At 44.9% G+C, this 18,651-nt stretch overlaps 1 protein-coding gene across 1 annotated transcript in view; it reads left to right on the top strand.

Annotated features, from left to right (window-relative positions):
* The first annotated feature begins 257 nt into the window (after positions 1–257).
* The window catches only part of CCN4 (cellular communication network factor 4), a 71,573-nt gene continuing 53,179 nt past the window's right edge, over positions 258–18,651 (top strand). The window contains exon 1 of the mRNA XM_077271262.1: positions 258–480. Coding sequence (XP_077127377.1) covers positions 433–480 — 48 coding nt within the window. The 5' untranslated portion in view covers positions 258–432. The remainder of the gene's footprint in view (positions 481–18,651) is intronic.

Raw genomic sequence — 18,651 nt, forward strand, 5'->3', positions numbered from 1 at the left:
TCAGGTCTGAGCAGTGGCTCTGGTTCTGCAGTTTGTGAATATTTTCAGCAGTAGGTCAGGAGACGTGGTATTGTCTCCGCTTTAATTACTAGCAGACACATGGGGCATCTTGCCTTTCTTAAAGTATCTCTGGTTTGAAGCCATGACTTTCCTACTCCTTTAAGAGAACACAGTGCAGTGATTTCAGGAGGTGGGGAGGAGAGAATGGGAGGTTGGAGAACTGTCTCAAAAGGGGATCTGCAGGGCTTGTCTTAATTCCTGACGTCAGTCCTGTCTCTTTAAAAATAAGAGTGAGACAAAAGGACATAACTGGCTCTATGTGTGTGTGACCTGGTGCTGCCCGCCACTCAACGTCTCGTCTCCACCAGTCATTCTGTATCCCAGAGAATTCCTGCTGCCTTCAATCAATGTATTTAACACTGGTTCCTAGTGATGAGGTGGCTCTTATATTGGATTTTAGCAGCACGCAGCATTGGTCAGGTGAGTGCCAGGGATGACGGCTTCATTGATTGACAGGTACTGAATGCGTTCGACTAACTTCGGACGGAGCAGAATTTGTCATTTAACTTTTCGAGATCTGCATCACTTTAATGTCCAAAACTGCAGTCCCATGCAAATTTATATTTCACCTTGATGTGTCAAGTGACTTACTCAGCTCTGCTGCATCAAAATAAATTGCAACATTGTATCAGCGCCATCGAATCTGTCGCTCTGGTTTCTTTTATTGTGATACGGTTCACTTAATTGCAATTTTGTATTGTTTTTCGCCAAGTTTCTGTGGGATCATCCAGTTCAGGGGTCAGCAACTTGCTACAATTTTCAGCATTCCCTGAGAGCGCCCTGAGAGTTGTAGTTCCACAAGAATTGGAATGATACTCACCCCATGACCAATAGGTGCAGTTCCAGAAGTTGCGGACAGAGTTGAGTTTGTCATTCATGGTCATCACCATCTTCATATGATTCTTTACCTATGAAACCGCAGGTAAAATTACTGCATGTGAACAATAACAAACTCAGCTCTGCTGCATCCTCTCCACCTAAAGGGAAACTCTATATTGGTCCTTTTTCTCATGTAAAGCGCTATAGTTGTGCAAGGTTCTCTTTAATTCGGGGATTTTGGGTCAGGCTCAACACACGTGGCAGAAACTTCAAGCTGGAGGAGAAAGGAGGGGGAGAGAACACAAAATTTAGGAAACAAGTTCTGTGTCTGGAAGGAGAACACTCGTGTATTGTAGAATAACAGAACGCCGGGAGATTCGCTTTCTCTTATCAGAGATGAATTCATTCTCCTCATTGCTCTGGATCTCTGGCTGAGCCGTTTTCTGGGGCAATGTGTCCTTGGCTGCGGTTTTCACTTGGCCGTAGATCACCCTCCTCCCAGATCTTTTTCAAGGGGCAGGTAAATTCTTGGAGATGCACATACTTCAGTGACAGTTAGGGATGACACCGCCTGAGGCGCTGCCTGTCAACTTTATACTGTACACCTGAGCCTAATCCCATGGAAGGCGTGGATCCCAGCAGGCGGCGTTTTCCTAGGAGCACGGACGATAACTTGTGAGAAAATGTGAACTTGCATTGACCGTATTGAGCATCAGTGTCCAATGTTAAAATTATAGTTTGATGTTGGCAAAAAATGTATCTTAATTTTTCACCGTACCAGGGGTGTATATAGAAATTATGGCGCATGTAGAAAAAGTGCTAATTGGTGGAGTCGTTAAGGTTACGGCATATAGGTTTAGTCACAGAAGGGATTACTTCCCAACCATTAATTACAAGGAGATATCAATGACACCACAGTGCCCACAGCAATGTATGATGTCCCCACAGTGCCCCCAACACATTATGCTGTCTCAAGAGTGCCCCAACACAGTATGATGTCTCCATAGTGTGTTCAACACAGTATGATGTCTCCACAGTGCCCCAACACAATATGATGTCTTCATAGTACCCTGCTCACAGTATAATGTCTCCATAGTGCCCCCAACACAGTACGATGTCTCCATAGTACCCCGCTCACAGTATATCTCCACAGTGCCCCAACACAGTATGTCTCCATAGTGCCCCCAGCACAGTATGATGTCTCCATAGTGCCCCCTACACAGTATGATGTCTCCATAGTGCCCCCAGCACAGTATGATGTCTCCATAGTGCCCCAACACAGTATGATGTCTCCACAGTGCCCCCAACACAGTATGATGTCTCCATAGTACCCTGCTCACAGTAAAATGTCTCCATAGTGCCCCCAACACAGTACGATGTCTCCAAAGTACCCCGCTCACAGTATATCTCCACAATGCCCCAACACAGTATGTCTCCATAGTGCCCCCAACACAGTATGATGTCTCCATAGTGCCCCAACACAGTATGATGTCTCCACAGTGCCCCCAACACAGTATGATGTCTCCATAGTACCCTGCTCACAGTATATCTCCACAGTGCCCCCAACACAGTATGTCTCCATAGTGCCCCCAACACAGTATGATGTCTCCATAGTGCCCCCAACACAGTATGATGTCTCCATAGTGTCCCCAACACAGTATGATGTCTCCATAGTGCCCCCAACACAGTATGATGTCTCCATAGTGCCCCCAACACAGTATGATGTCTCCATAGTGCCCCCAACACAGTATGATGTCTCCATAGTGCCCCCAACACAGTATGATGTCTCCATAGTGCCCCCAACACAGTATGATGTCTCCATAGTACCCCGCTCACAGTATCATGTCTCCATAGTACCCCGCTCACAGTATGATGTCTCCCCAGTGTGTCCAACACCGTATGATGTCTCCATAGTGCCCCCAACACAGTATGATGTCTCCATAGTGCCCCCAACACAGTATGATGTCTCCATAGTACCCCGCTCACAGTATCAGGTCTCCATAGTACCCCGCTCACAGTATGATGTCTCCACAGTGCCCTCAACGCAGTATGATGTCTTCATAGTACCCCACTCACAGTATGATGTCTCCCCAGTGTGTCCAACACCGTATGATGTCTCCATAGTACCCCGCTCACAGTATAATGTCTTCACAGTGCCCCAACACAGTATGATGTCTTCATAGTACCGCGCTCACAGTATAATCTCTCCATGGTGCGCCAACACATTATGCTGTCTCAACAGTACCTCAACACAGTATGATGTCTTCACACTGCCCCCACACAGTTTTATGTCTCCACAGTGCCTCAACCCAGTATGCTGTCTCCACACTGCCCCCAACACAGTATGATGTCTCCACACTGCCCCCAACACAGTATGATGTCTCCACACTGCCCCCAACACAGTATGATGTCTCCACACTGACCCTAACACAGTATGATGTCTTCACGGTGACCGCAACACAGTAAAGGTACCTTCACACGAAACGACTTTGTAACGATATCGCTAGCGATCCGTGACGTTGCAGCGTCCTCGCTAGCGATATCGTTTCGTTTGACACGCAGCAGCGATCAGAATCCTGCTGTGATGTCGCTGGTCGCTGAATAAAGTCCAGAACTTTATTTGGTCGTCCGATCGCCGTGTATCGTTGTGTTTGAAAGCAAAAGCAACGATACCAGCGATGTTTTACACTGGTAACCAGGGTAAACATCGGGTTACTAAGCGCAGGGCCGCACTTAGTAACCCGATGTTTACCCTGGTTACCAGCGTAAAAGTAAAAAAAACAAACAGTACATACTCACCTGCGCGTCCCCCAGCGTCTGCTTCCTGACACTGACTGAGCTCCGGCCCTAAAGTGAAAGTGAAAGCACAGCGGTGACGTCACCGCTGTGCTGTTAGGGCCGGAGCTCAGTCAGTGTCAGGAAGCAGACGCTGGGGACGCGCAGGTGAGTATGTACTGTTTGTTTTTTTTACTTTTACGCTGGTAACCAGGGTAAACATCGGGTTACTAAGCGCGGCCCTGCGCTTAGCAACCCGATGTTTACCCTGGTTACCCGGGGACCTCGGCATCGTTGGTCGCTGGAGAGCGGTCTGTGTGACAGCTCCCCAGCGATCAAACAGCGACGCTGCAGCGATCGGCATCGTTGTCGCTATCGCTGCAGCGTCGCTTCGTGTGAAGGTACCTTTAGATGTCTCCACACTGCCCCAACATGGTATGATGTCTCCACAGTGTCCCCAACACAGTATGATGTCTTCACGGTGACCGCAACACAGTAAGATGTCTCCACACTGCCCCAACATGGTATGATGTCTCCACACTGCCCCAACACAGTATGATGTCTCCACAGTGTCCACAACACAGTATGATGTCTCCACACTGCCCCAACATGGTATGATGTCTCCACACTGCCCCAACATGGTATGATGTCTCCACACTGCCCCAACATGGTATGATGTCTCCACACTGCCCCAACACACTATGATGTCTCCACAGTGTCCACAACACAGTATGATGTCTCCACACTGCCCCAACATGGTATGATGTCTCCACACTGCCCCAACATGGTATGATGTCTCCACAGTGTCCCCAACACAGTAAGATGTCTCCACAGTGTCCCCAACACAGTATGATGTCTCCACAGTGTCCCCAACACAGTATGATGTCTCCACAGTGCTGCCAACACTATATGAAATCTTCACGATGTCCCTAGCACATTATGATGTCCCCACAGTGCCCCCAACAGAGTATGACTCCACAGCAACCCCGAAAACAGTATGATGACTCCAAAATACCCCCAACACAGCATTATGTCTCCACAGTCCTCCCCCACACAGTATAATATCCTTACTGTTTCTCAACACACTATGAAGCAGTGACTTCCCACATAGTATGATGATTCCACAGTGCTACAACACAGTATGATGTCTTCACAGTATCCCATGCAAAATATGATGTTTAAACAGTACTCTGCTCACAGTATGATGTGCCAACAGTTCTACCATATACAGCATCATGTCCCCACATTCCCCACACACATTATAAGCCCCCCTAAGACCAGCCATACAGTATGATGACTTCACAGTCTCACCAACACAGTATGGTCTCCCAATAGTGCCTCCAACATAGTATGATGACTCTACAGTACCCTGCACATGCTATGATTCCCCACACACACTATGAGGCCCCCCAAGAGCACCCACACAGTATGATGTCTTCGCAATGCTCCCCAACACTATATGATGACTCCACAGTACTCTGCGCACAGTATGATGTCCCCACAGTATGTTGCCTCCCTGGGACTTCCCCCACAGTGTAATGACTTCACAGTGCCCACCAACATAGAATGAGGTTCCCATAGTGCCCCCAACCCAACATAATGACTCTACATTGATCCCAACACAGTATGATGTCTCCATTGTCCCTGCTCTCCCCCACACACCCTATGAGGCCCCAGCTACCCCCTCCCCGCATAGTATTATTGTTCTACAGTGCCCACCATCCCCATTCCACCATTGTATTCAACTAGATCTGCATACTGAGAGTCCAGATGCTGTTAATATTGTGCCTTATGAGTGCCATAGCGACCACGTAGTCCACTACTATTATCAGTATGCCACTACCCCAGATTTTTCATATAAGCTGGGTCCTTAAAGGGAATCAATCTGTCAGTAGGATCAACCCCCGTAAGCTGTCTATATGGGCATGGAAATCATAGGAAGTTGAATAAAATGATACCTTGATATCTGCTATCTGATATCTTACTGCAGAGAAATCTATGCTTTTCTTAATATGTAAATGTGCTGTTAAGAGCTATGGGCCGGACATAGGTCTCCCCAAGACTCCACCTCCAGAGGTTATTATAAATAAAAAGGAAGTAACCAGTTACTACTGCAATACACCAACAAACGGGGCAGACAATACGAACGCACATATATATATATATATATATATATATATATATATATATATATATATATATATATATATATATACCGTATATATATATAATATACAAATCCAAAAAAAAAGCAACTAGGCCCAAGAGCCATATAGATAGAATGTAAATTTTATTAAACACAAATTTAAAGCCCAGCATAAAAATGAGATAGTATGACGACACAATTTAGAAAAGATACAGACAACAAACCAGTACCGCAAACTAGAGGCAGGATATTGCACTAAAATAATGACCACTGGAAGAATATACAATGAATGTTACCAGAAATACAATACATATAAAACTTAATAAAGGTATGTGACAAATACAAGGAAATACAATATATAATACTACCCAGCTGGTCAAGACTCTGAATATCATGTAAAAATATCAAAAGTGCATTGTGCCAAAGTGCAATCAATCAGAAATGGTATGACCCAACAGACATGTATATACTGTATATAATAATGCACACTAATTAATCCAAATGGAAACAAGATTAAGTAAGGTTATCTAGCATAATGGCCACTGTGATCAAATAATAATGCAGAGGAGATATAGAGAGTCATCCTGTACCTGAGTGCAGGAAGAGAAACCAAATATGGTGCAATATTTGTGGTATGTCCTGATGAAGGGGTCACCTGAACCCTGAAACGTGGAGAATAAACCACGTTGAAACCTCTACAATTTTTGGAATTCTTCTTGCGGCAGCGCGGGGATGATCCTTTTTTTCCTACCTAAGTGTATACTTAAAAAGATGAGAGAGGCCTGTAATTTGCATCATAGGTAGACCACAACTATGAGAGTCACAATGAGAAAACAAATCCAGAAAATCACCTTGTCTGATTTGGCAAGATTTATTTTGCAAATTGTGGTGGAACATAAGTATTTGGTCACCTAATAACATGCAAGATTTCTGGCTCTCAAAGACCTGTAACTTCTTCTTTAAGAGGCTCCTCTGTCCTCCACTCATTACCTGTAGTAATGGCTCCTGTTTGAACTTGTTATCAGTATAAAAGACACCTGTCCACAACCTCAAACAGTCACACTCCAAACTCCACTATGGTGAAGACCAAAGACCTGTCGGACACCAGAAACAAAATTGTAGCCCTGCACCAGGCTGGGAAGACTGAATCGGCAATAGGCAAGCAGCTTGGTGTGATGAAATCAACTGTGGGAGCAGTAATAAGAAAATGGAAGACATACAAGACCACTGATTATCTCCCTCGATCTGGGGTTCCATGCAAGATCTCACCCTGTGGGGTCAAAAAGATCGCAAGAACGGTGAGCAAAAATCCCAGAACCACACGGGGGGACCTAGTGAATGACCTGCATAGAGCTGGGACTGGAGCGCCCCCAAACGCAGGGCTGAGGGGTACTCGGTACCGGGCCTCTCAGTCTCGGTCCTGGGGTTGTCACAGTGGCTAGACCCGTTCCGTGACCCTGCTAAGGGGCGTCCAATGAAAGGTGTAGGTGGTAGGTGCGTGGTGCAGGTCGCGATGAATAACGAGGACACAGGGTTGCAGTCTCTTTACCTCTTTACTGAAGGCTTCAGGATCCTCAATCCAGAGCACTGCTAACAGGGCTGTCTGAGACCGGCCGGTCCGATGGCACATCCAGAGTTCCCTTTGCAGGTGGAAATCAGTGCCTACCTTCTAGCGCCTGTGTTGTAGTACCTCCCTGCTGAGCACCACGGGATAGTCCTCACAACTGTTGTGTCTGTTTCTGATGTTCTTTCTCACAACTTGTATCTGTTCTGATGTTCTTTCTCCATCCCCCAGATGATATGGCTAGGATGCACCCGTATGACGGGTAGGCCTGGAGTTCTTCCGGGACCCTAGCGTCGCCCCTCTCCCACAATTGCCCCCTATGTCTGCTTAGGTGATTTAGGTGAGACAGCCAACCTATAATCAACTGTCCTGCCGCTGTCTGAAGTAATGCTTGGAGCCCAATACTTCCTCGGCGTTCCGGCCACCGGCTATGCGTCTCAGTAGGATGTTGCCACGATCTTAAGGCACGACTCCTACTGGCTTTATCTCCTTTTTGCTGCGATCTCGTTTCTCACTTCTCCACAATAAACCTCGCTTCGTTTCCTTCTTAGGATGCCACCGCAACGGGTGCAGGCGCGGCTCCGTAACGTTCTGTTCTTTTCGCTAGGCCACTGTCAGGATCCCACCCCTGACAGAGACCCCCCTGAATCTTCCCCTGCAACACCCTCTGCCACAGGATGTTGCCTGGATCCAACCCAGTCAGCTTCTCCCTAACTTCCTATCCAGCCCCCAGTTTTACCAGATTGTGACGAGTGGCCTAATACATAGCGCCCTTAGCTCCCCCTGGTGGCCAGAGTGTGAAGTGTAATGTGTGACTGTGATACCTGGTCAGGTGAACTCCTTTAGTGCCATCAGACGTACCATCACTCCCCTTAGTGGCGGAGCGTCAGTACTGCAACAACCAGGTCTCTGGGGCGCTGCAGGACCGCCGTAACAAAGGCTACCATCAGTAACACACTACGCTGCCAGGGACTCAGATCCTGCAGTGCCAGATGTGTCCCCCTGCCAGTACATGTCTGGGCATGTCGAAATTTGCTAGAGAGCATTTGGATTATCCAAAGAGTATTGGGAGAATGTCATATGGTCTGATGGAACAAAAGTAGAACTGTTTGGTAGAAACAAAACTCATCGTGTTTGGAGGAGACAGAGTGCTGAGTTGCATCCAAAGAACACCATACCTACTGTGAAGCATGGGGGTGGCAACAACATGCTTTGGGGCTGTTTCTCTGCAAAGGGACCAGGACGACTGGTCCGTGTACATGAGAGAATGAATGGGGCCTTGTATAGTGAGATTTTGAGTGCAAACCTCCTTCCATCAGCAAGGGCACTGAAGATGAAATGTGGATGGGTCTTTTAGCTTGATAACACTGGTCAACAGCATTTTTGGTGCCAAAGATATTTCATCGAATTTAGGGTATTTTTGGGGTGCTGATTCTGAATATGTCATCAGTTTTGCCAGATTGGCTCAAGTTTTTGAGATTTTTGGTATCTTATTTATAGCACTTGTTGGTAAATGCGACGCATTATCTCATTAATTTCTTTGGATTAGTACTTGAACTGAGCAGTTCTCAATATAGTTTTGTGTTAATTAGTGTTCTAAAAGTTTGTTCATAGCTTGATTTTTGCACTAACTTTATGTTGTTGTCTGTTTTCCAGTGAAAAGCATGAACTCATCAAGAAGAAGTTGTCTTAACGATCCAGACTCATTCTGTTACATTTGTGGTGAATACACACTGCCAAAACATAGAAGAAACATAACAGACTTCGTAAAAAAAGTGTATTTTGCCTATTTTGGGGTTATGCTTGGGGACCAAGACAAGTTTTGGGCACCACACATAGTGTGCAAAGCATGTATCGAATTATTACGAAAATGGAGCAAAGGACAAAGAAAAAGCTTCAAATTTGGTGTTCCAATGGTGTGGAGAGAGCCAAAAAATCATCATGATGACTGTTATTTATGGTAAACACAGGTACAGGCACATCTTCACAGTGAGGGACAGGCTTTCTTGCAGATTCCATGTTACTCCCATTTTCGTTTCTTATGCTTACTGAATCCTTGCACTTGCACTGCACAGAAATAACAGTCATCATGATGATTTTTTGGCTCTCTCCACACCATTGGAACACCAAATTTGAAGCTTTTTCTTTGTCCTTTGCTCCATTTTTGTAATAATTCGATACATGCTTTGCACACTATGTGTGGTGCCCAAAACTTGTCTTGGTCCCCAAGCATAACCCCAAAATAGGCAAAATACACTTTTTTTACGAAGTCTGTTATGTTTCTTCTATGTTTTGGCAGTGTGTATTCACCACAAATGTAACAGAATGAGTCTGGATCGTTAAGACAACTTCTTCTTGATGAGTTCATGCTTTTCACTGGAAAACAGACAACAACATAAAGTTAGTGCAAAAATCAAGCTATGAACAAACTTTTAGAACACTAATTAACACAAAACTATATTGAGAACTGCTCAGTTCAAGTACTAATCCAAAGAAATTAATGAGATGATGCGTCGCATTTACCAACAAGTGCTATAAATAAGATACCAAAAATCTCAAAAACTTGAGCCAATCTGGCAAAACTGATAGCATATTCAGAATCAGCACCCCAAAAATACCCCAAATTCATTAAAATATTTTGGACACCAGAAAATTTTTTTTTTTTTGTTGACCTGTGTAATGATCCCATGCACACCACCAGGGCAACAAAGGAGTGGCTTTGTAAGAAGCATATGAAGGTCCTGGAGTGGCCTAGCCAGTCTCCAGTTCTCAACCCCATAGAAAACCTTTAGAGGGAGTTGAAAGTCTGTGTTGCCAAGCGACAGGCCCAAAACATCACTGCTCTAGAGGAGATCTGCATGGAGGAATGGGCCAACATACCACCAACAGTGTGTGGCAACATTGTGAAGACTTACAGAAACCGTATGACCTCTGTCATTGCCAACAAAGGATACAGAACAATATATTGAGATTAACTTTTTTTAATGACCAAATACTTATTTTCCACCTTAATTTCCAAAATAAATCTTGCCAAATCAGACAAGGTGATTTTCTGGATTTGCTACCAACAACCATATGCTGTCTATACAGGTCAGAATAGGGTTATATAATAATTCACAGATTGCCAAATGCAAATAAATCCCTAACTAAGTATAACTTAGACGGGTTATACCCTGAATACTGACAGTGGACATGATTAGGGAGGACTATGAGCAAATTTAGGAGACATGAGTTCTGTTACTAGTACGCTCTTGGCCCAGCATAAGCACACTGATAAAATTCACACTAAGTCTCATTTCCATTTTAAATTGATTAATAAAAGTTAATTTTTAGGGTCCTTAGTTAGGGATTTATTTGCCTTTGGCAATCTGAATTATTTCTGGATTTGATTTCTCATTTTGACTCTCATAGTTGTGGGCTACCTATGATGTCAATTACCGGCCGCTCTCATCTTTCTAAGTGGGAGAACTTGCACAATTGGTGGCTGACTAAATTCTTTTTTTCCACACTGTATGTGTCTGTATATAGTCTATATTGGGATTCGCTCTCAGGCTCAATGTTTCGGGTGCAGTATTGGCCAGCGGAGTACAAAACTCTGAGAACTTCTTCCATTTTGGCTCAGTCGCCTCGGAGTATATTAGGGACTTGGAGCTCTACATAGTCTATTTTAGTTGGCTGCTTTTGCAAATGTAACAGGATTGAGTTTGTCAGATGTAGCAGGGGTGAAAGTAGCTGAGTTTAACAGAACCTTAAAGGCATATTCTCAAGTTTGGAAGCTCCTCTATTTCTTATCCCAACTGCTGAGATTTCCACCAATGTCATAAACCAAGGCTCCAAAGAGCAGCAGTTCAATGGAGCTGTGGTTGATGCACACTGCCGCTCTATTCATTCTTAATGGGATACCTAACACCTGGTTCTTGGGATCAGCGGGGGTTCCAAAGATCAGATCCCCAGTGATCCTATCCCATGGATAGGGAATAACTTCCATACTTAAAAATACGCCTTTAAAAGTGAATTTTCTGAATCCCCTGAAATAATTTTCAAGCATTAAAAAAGTTGCATAAATTAATGCATTCAAAATGGAATTTGCAATGAATTTCATAAAATATCAGATTTGTCAGAAAGTTTTCAGCCTCAAAAATGGAAGTAAAAGTGTTCCACTCAATGAGAGAAGCAAAGCTTTTCAAAGAATTGGTGAAAAATTGTAAAAAAAACTTATAGCACAGGAATGTATGGGTGGAGCAGAGGTTCAGCCAAGGTGGTGGAGCAGAGGTCAGCCAAGGGGGTGGAGCAGAGGTCAGAGGGGAGACACATTGGCAAGGACTGGCTCTATTGTGGGGATGGCACAGGGTGCAGGAGCCGCAGCCAAAAATGTTAAGTTGAGGCTTGTGGACCCAATATAAAATGTTCAAAAAGGCCCCCAACTATCATGGGTCATTAATAGTATTGTTCGTCTCATAGGGGTCAAAATGACCTTTTGGACTTCGCTTAGCTCCAGTGACAGTAGGAGGCAGGACGAGACTTTAGGTGGTAAACCTTTATGGAGAAGAAGGGAGCAAAGGGGAAGGGAAGGTGGAAGAGGCAAGGAAGGGACACAACCTGGTAGGGGCAAAGAGAAGACACAGCCTGGTAGAGGCAAGTAAAAACACAACCTGATAGGGGCAAGGAGGAGACACAACCTGATAGGGGCAAGTTGAAGACACAACCTGATAGGGGAAAGGAGAAGACATAACCTGGTAGGGGCAAGGAGGAGACACAGCCAGGTAGAAGCGAGGAGAGGACACAACCTGGTAGGGGCAAGGAGAAGACACAACCTGGTAGGGGCAAGGAGGAGACACAACCTGGAAGGGGCAAGGAGGAGACACAACCTGGTAGGGGCAAGGAGGAGACACAACCTGGTAGGGGCAAGGAGGAGACACAACCTGGTAGGGGCAAGGAGGAGACACAACCTGGAAGGGGCAAGGAGGAGACACAACCTGGAAGGGGCAAGGAGGAGACACAACCTGGTAGGGGCAAGGAGGAGACACAATCTGGTAGGGGCAAGGAGGAGACACAACCTGGTAGGGGCAAGGAGGAGACACAACCTGGTAGGGGCAAGGAGGAGACACAATCTGGTAGGGGCAAGGAGGAGACACAACCTGGTAGGGGCAAGGAGGAGACACAACCTGGTAGGGGCAAGGAGAGACACAACCTGGTAATGCCAAGGAGAAGACACAACCTGGTAGGGGCAAGGAGAAGACGCAACCTGGTAGGTACTAGGAGGAGACACAATCTGGTATGGGCAAGGAGGAGATACAACCTGGTAGGGACTAGGAGGAGACACAACCTGGTAGGGACTAGGAGGAGACACAACCTGGTATGGGCAAGGAGGAGACACAACCTGGTAGCTGCAAGGAGAAGACACAACCTGGTATGGGCAAGGAGGAGACACAACCTGGTATGGGCAAGGAGGAGACACAACCTGGTAGCGGCAAGGAGAAGACACAACCTGATAGGGGCAAGGAGGAGACACAACCAGGTAGGAGCAAGGAGAAGACACAACCTGGTAGGGACTAGGAGGAGACACAACCATGTAGGAGCAAGGAGGAGACACAACCTGGTAGGGACTAGGAGGAGACACAACCTGGTAGGGACTAGGAGGAGACACAACCAGGTAGGAGCAAGGAGGAGACACAACCTGGTAGGGGCAAGGAGAAGACACAACCTGGAAGGGGCAAGGAGAAGACACAACCTGGTAGAGGCAAAGAGAAGACAGCAAGTAGACAGAGAGAGACAGTAGGTGGGCACAGGCACTGTGGTTGGTAAGAAAAAGGGCAGTGGGAACATAAAATAAATACATTTCCACTGAAGCCTCTAGAGCAGTGATGGGCAACCTTTTGAGCTCGGTGTGTCAAAATTCGCCAAAAAACCGAGCATAACTTGGGTGGTGTGTCACCTTGATAAAAAAACATAATTTTGCGACATGTATAGTTTAAATAACAAATATGTATAATTAGAATTAACTTACCTGCTTAGTGACTTCTTTGTTCATCTGTCAGTTGGTTTCTTTTGTTGGTCTTGCTATTATTTAACTTGTGTGGGGTGCCGTGAACTAAGATAAGTGAGGGGGAGGGGGAATTCTTCCAGTGATGGCGAACCTGTGGCACTCCAGCTGTTGCAAAACTACAATTCCCATCATGTCTTCACAGCCAAAGCCTTTGCTTTGAATGGCCAGCCATGATGGGAATTGTAGTTTTGCAACAGCTGGACTGCCACAGGTTCGCCATCACTGATGCCTCCCTCTCACTTATCTCAGTAATGGCCAATGACACCCCACAGTTCACTGGATGATGGTTGCTGTAGTAGTCACAGGGCCTCCAGACAGCTATCACAGGGCCTCCAGACAGCTATCACAGGGCCTCCAGACAGCTATCACAGGGCCTCCAGACAGCTATCACAGGGCCTCCAGACAGCTATCTCCTCAGGCCTCAGAAGTGCAGCCTGGGACTTCTGGTCGGCGCAGCAGGGAGCAGCGCAATGTCGCCCAAACAACACAGATCCGACGCAGAGGCCTGGGACTTCCGGGAGCTGCGCCTGGCCTACCGGAAGTCCCAGGCCTAGACGCTCTGCACCGGAGCTCTGTTGTTTGGACCCACAGACCTCCTGCATGGCATCCGATCCGATAAAAAATCGGATCGGATGCCATTGTTTAGCATTTCGATACCGCAAGTATCGGGTATCGGCCGATATTTGCTGTATCAGAATTCCGATACCGAGATCCGATACTTTTGTGGTATCGGGCATCGGTATCGAAACAACATTAATGTGTAAAATAAAGAATTAAAATAAAAAATATTGCTATACTCACCTCTCCGACGCAGCCTGGACCTCACCGAGGGAACCGGCAGCGTTGTTGGCTTAAAAATCGCGCTTGTCCTGCCTCCCGTGACGTCCCGGCTTGTGATTGGTCGCGTCGCCCATGTGACCGCGACGCGACCAATCACAAGCCAGAACGTGATTTTAAAATCCTGAAGGACCTAAAATTACGTCACGGCTTGCTGTGATTGGTCGCGTCGCGGCCACATGGGCGGCAAGCGACCAATCACAAGCCGGGACTTCACGTAAGGAAGGAAAAGCGCGATTTTTAAGCAAACAACGCTGCCGGTTCCCTCGGAGAGGTCCAGGCTGCGTCGGAGAGGTGAGTATAGCTATATTTTTTATTTTAATTCTTTATTTTACACATTAATATGGTTCCCAGGGCCTGAAGGAGAGTTTCCTCTCCTTCAGACCCTGGGAAAGAAGCAATTTCTATGGGGCCGCGGCCGGCGGCCGGCGTGTCACTGAAAATGACTACGCGTGTCAGCACTGACACGCGTGTCATAGGTTCGCCATCACTGCTCTAGAGGCCCCTGAAGGCCATCTCATAATGCCTCAGTGCTGCCAGGGCTTGTGACCTTACAGTTTACATCTGGTCACTGGATGCAGACGGGGCCCAATATGTGTCACCTGCTCCAGATGGCAGACAATCTCAGGAACAAATTGCTCTGGATACCGTGCCTCATAGGATTGGCCAACCACAGGTGCCCATTAATTTCCTGCTGGATTTACAGCATCGAAGTGTGCCAGATGTGGAGAGGATGGAGTGGCCATATGTGTTTTTGAAAGGTAAACAAGACAGAGCAGTGGACGTGCCAGTTTACCATCTGCAGGTCTGGCCCGCATCTCCAAACTCAGCTGAATAATAACCAGGACATAGAAAGAAATAGCAGAAACTAGAGCAAAAGTGAGCAGGTGGTAAAAACTGCCCGGCAGAGGTACAGAGTGCAGGAATATTCATGCTAATTTATTTTTATATCCAAAGTTTTATACGAACTCATTTTATAATCTATTGTTTAGTGAGGGAAGCTACATTTTTATATATATATATATATATATATATATATATATATATATATATATATATATATACAGAACTTTAAAAATGACATGATAGTTCTGTCTTCCTGAAGTTACCACTAGAGGGAGCTTACTGCATACTGTTTATGCATTGAATTCTATAGTAACACTGTATGCAGTAAGCTCCTGGGCTCCCTCTAGTGGTGGCTGAAAGTAGCCAGAGTTTGATTATTCACGTCGCTGTGCAGGGGATTTGGATCTTTCATCAGAAAAACTGAAATAGAAATCTTGTAATGCACCCACAGTGCCCAATTATAGAGCTTCTGTAGATGTGGACCTCTCTCTCTCTACTGAAGTCTACTAGAGTCATAAAAAGAGTTGGCGCACAATTTTACACAAACAGGAATATTTTCTAATCCTCCATCGCGTGTTTATAAATAGATCTTACGTTATTATTTCACATGCTCTTTGTGAATAGAGGGTTGTGTTACATAAGCAGGCACCAGTCAGCGAGTCTACCCCAACCACACCTAGAAATGGACAAGCAAACAAGTGGCCTCCAAGTAAAGTCTCTTGTCCAGTGTCAGTATTTACAACCATCATGGTTGCTTAACTTTAGTGACCAATGCCAGGCAGCTGCTGCCAAGGCAAGTAAAATAATAGGATGCATTAAAAAAAAAGACCTAAAAGCTGATGTCAAGAACATAGTTTTATTATGTCGTTAAACAAGTTCTGGAAGGGTCCGAATGCCTTTCTAGAAAAATGTAATCAACAGAATTTATAAATACTAAATTTATTTATGCCAAGAATTTTTTTTTCCCCCTAATTTGGGGCAATTAGCCTCTGACTCAGGATTTTTTCATACTCTGCATCCACATTTGGGATAATAGAATGGACCTGATGGACCTTTGTGTTTATTGAACCTTATCAACTATGAAGCCATCATTATATTGTACTACTCATTGAATACAACCCTCAAAGGCTAGTTCTCTTTCAATCAAGTGTCTATCCAGGCTGCAGCCTGTTATAAAACACTAAATTAAACTCTTCTCGCCTTCCCCAGGTCCACTGGTGAGTTTCCGCCGCTTCTTCCAGTGTCTGACATTGACCTCACTGACTCCCTTCTGGGCTGTCAAGGTGACATCAGAGCCACAGTCAATGTTAGAGCCCGAGAGCAGCAGCGGAGACTTGCCGCTGGACCTGGGGAGTGTGAGTACAGCATGGTTTCTGTTCTAGAAAAAGCTATAGCTGAGATAGAAACTTAATTGAAAGGGAACAACCCCTTTAAGTGTAAAGTTAAGCAAATTAAATTATGCCTGCTGTTAGTCAGTACTAGGGGAGAGCTTAGGGGGTTTATAGTGTACTGTACTGTACTGTACCACTATAACAGTGGTGTAAAGAGAGTGAAGAAGCCCCTGTGTAAGAACAGTATGTGGGCCATTAGCAGTCCAATACTTCATCATAATGAGCATTACGTGCTGCTTTGGGGGTAAAAATAGGCCCCTTTACCCTCGGGCCCCTTCCTATGCTATATCTGCCTCTGATTTATACATTGAGTTCTATACTCAATGCTCCTAATTTCCCTATTTTGCTGATTTTTTTTTCATGTGACTATATTAAGAGATGCAGTCCAATTTAAAGAGGACCTGTCACCAAATCATTCCTGTAAAACTGGACACAGGATGAAATTTCACCACTCAGTTGCAGACATATTAGCAATGAAAATATTAGCTTTAAAGCCCAAGTAGGTGTTATCAGATAGTTTTCACTGGGGGCGTGTACTTCTTCTCCCTGTATGAAACTGACCAATCATAAGCAGGCAGCAACAATCAGGGGGGAAAAGAACACCCCCCCACCACAGCTTAGAATAGGATTCTTCATGTGATAGATGTATAATGTCAGACAGTCCTAAGAAGTAGACATCTTGGGGGTATCCTGTATGCTTAGAAAGCATTTTTGGATTGTCCCAGGGAGTGTGGGATGTGGTTTTGCACCAGGTCTAAGTTAAAGCTATCACTCGTCAGAACTGGAGGGATAACTGCAGCCCTGTTTAACTCAAAGATAATCTCCTACACTGATGCACTGTAACAGACTTCAGCTGTGTGGGCAGGACAAGGTCAAGAAGAATTTCAGAACTGTCACTGGTCGTACTTGATAAAAGTCCTGATTTTTCCTAGACAATTCTGGAAGCCTGACAACAAAAGGGACAGGGTTTAGCAAAGCCGTACCCAAAAGTGGCCATTTGTGGTGTCCCTAAAATGTCCTCAGTGTAAATGTTGGTAATTCCAAAATAACTAGTACCGAGAATCTTTGTGGAAATCACCTTAGTACTCTAGTCATGAAGTGACGGTGCCCACGGCCGCAGACCTCACCGGGGTCAGAGAATTTACGATACCTTCACCTCCAGACACAATAAAAAAAACAAAAAGTGTATTTGTCGCACTTCATGCTGGTAACAACTTCCTAAGGTTATCGCCAAGGGAAAAGAGCTAGTTAGTGAGGTGTGCATAAAAAACGGAGAACTGGAGGAATGTGCTGCCTAAGGCGCCACAAGTAACGCAAGAATTCAGCCTCTGAGCATTTTGAGGATTTGTCCAACATTATATAAACATAAAGACGAAATAATATTAATATTGTCAAGATCTCTGCTTGCTGGAAGTATTCTTATTTAGAGACTGAAAACCAATCCAGCCATTTTTTTTTTTACTTAAGCCAAAAAAATAAAACATTTTGTGTATACAGCTCCTATGCAGACTTATGTGTTTCCTTAGTTACAGACATATGGTTTTATGCCACTAGGGGGAGCGCAAGAGCTTACTGCATAGGGACCTACTATTGAGTGGAATGTATAAGCAGTCTGCAGTTAGCTCACAGGCTCCCTCTAGTGGAGACTGCAGAAAGCCAGAATTTTATCATTTATCTCACTATCTACAGAGGTGATTTCGAGCTCTGTATCAGAAAATAAAAATGTTTTTTTTTTTAAAAAAAAGTTAGAGTTCACTTTATAGTCATTTAAAAAAATATATACACAATTTCCTCCCAAGTTACCTGGAAGAACTTACATTATTATGACACCACAAAACACATTATTATCACATATCTGATGCCTGCAGGACACGGTATAATTATAAAGCTATTTGAACATCTCCATCTCTCTGTAGATTTCCACATTCTTGAATTTAATAATAGAGGGGGATGGACATCAGCGTAATAATAAAAGATATACGTGCCGTGTATACAAAGGGGAGTTTTGTACTGAGATCATTGAATTTGAAGAAACGGGAGATTTTTATTATTGTTATATGCGATATACCCCAGGGTGAGAACGTGACACTAGATATATTTCTACACTACTGGGAGCAAAAGTGTTGATCAGAGGGACTAGTCTGGACTGTCTCAATGATGATGTCTT

Source organism: Ranitomeya variabilis, chromosome 6 (assembly GCF_051348905.1).
Source record: "Ranitomeya variabilis isolate aRanVar5 chromosome 6, aRanVar5.hap1, whole genome shotgun sequence".
Classification (NCBI taxonomy): Eukaryota; Metazoa; Chordata; class Amphibia; order Anura; family Dendrobatidae; genus Ranitomeya; species Ranitomeya variabilis.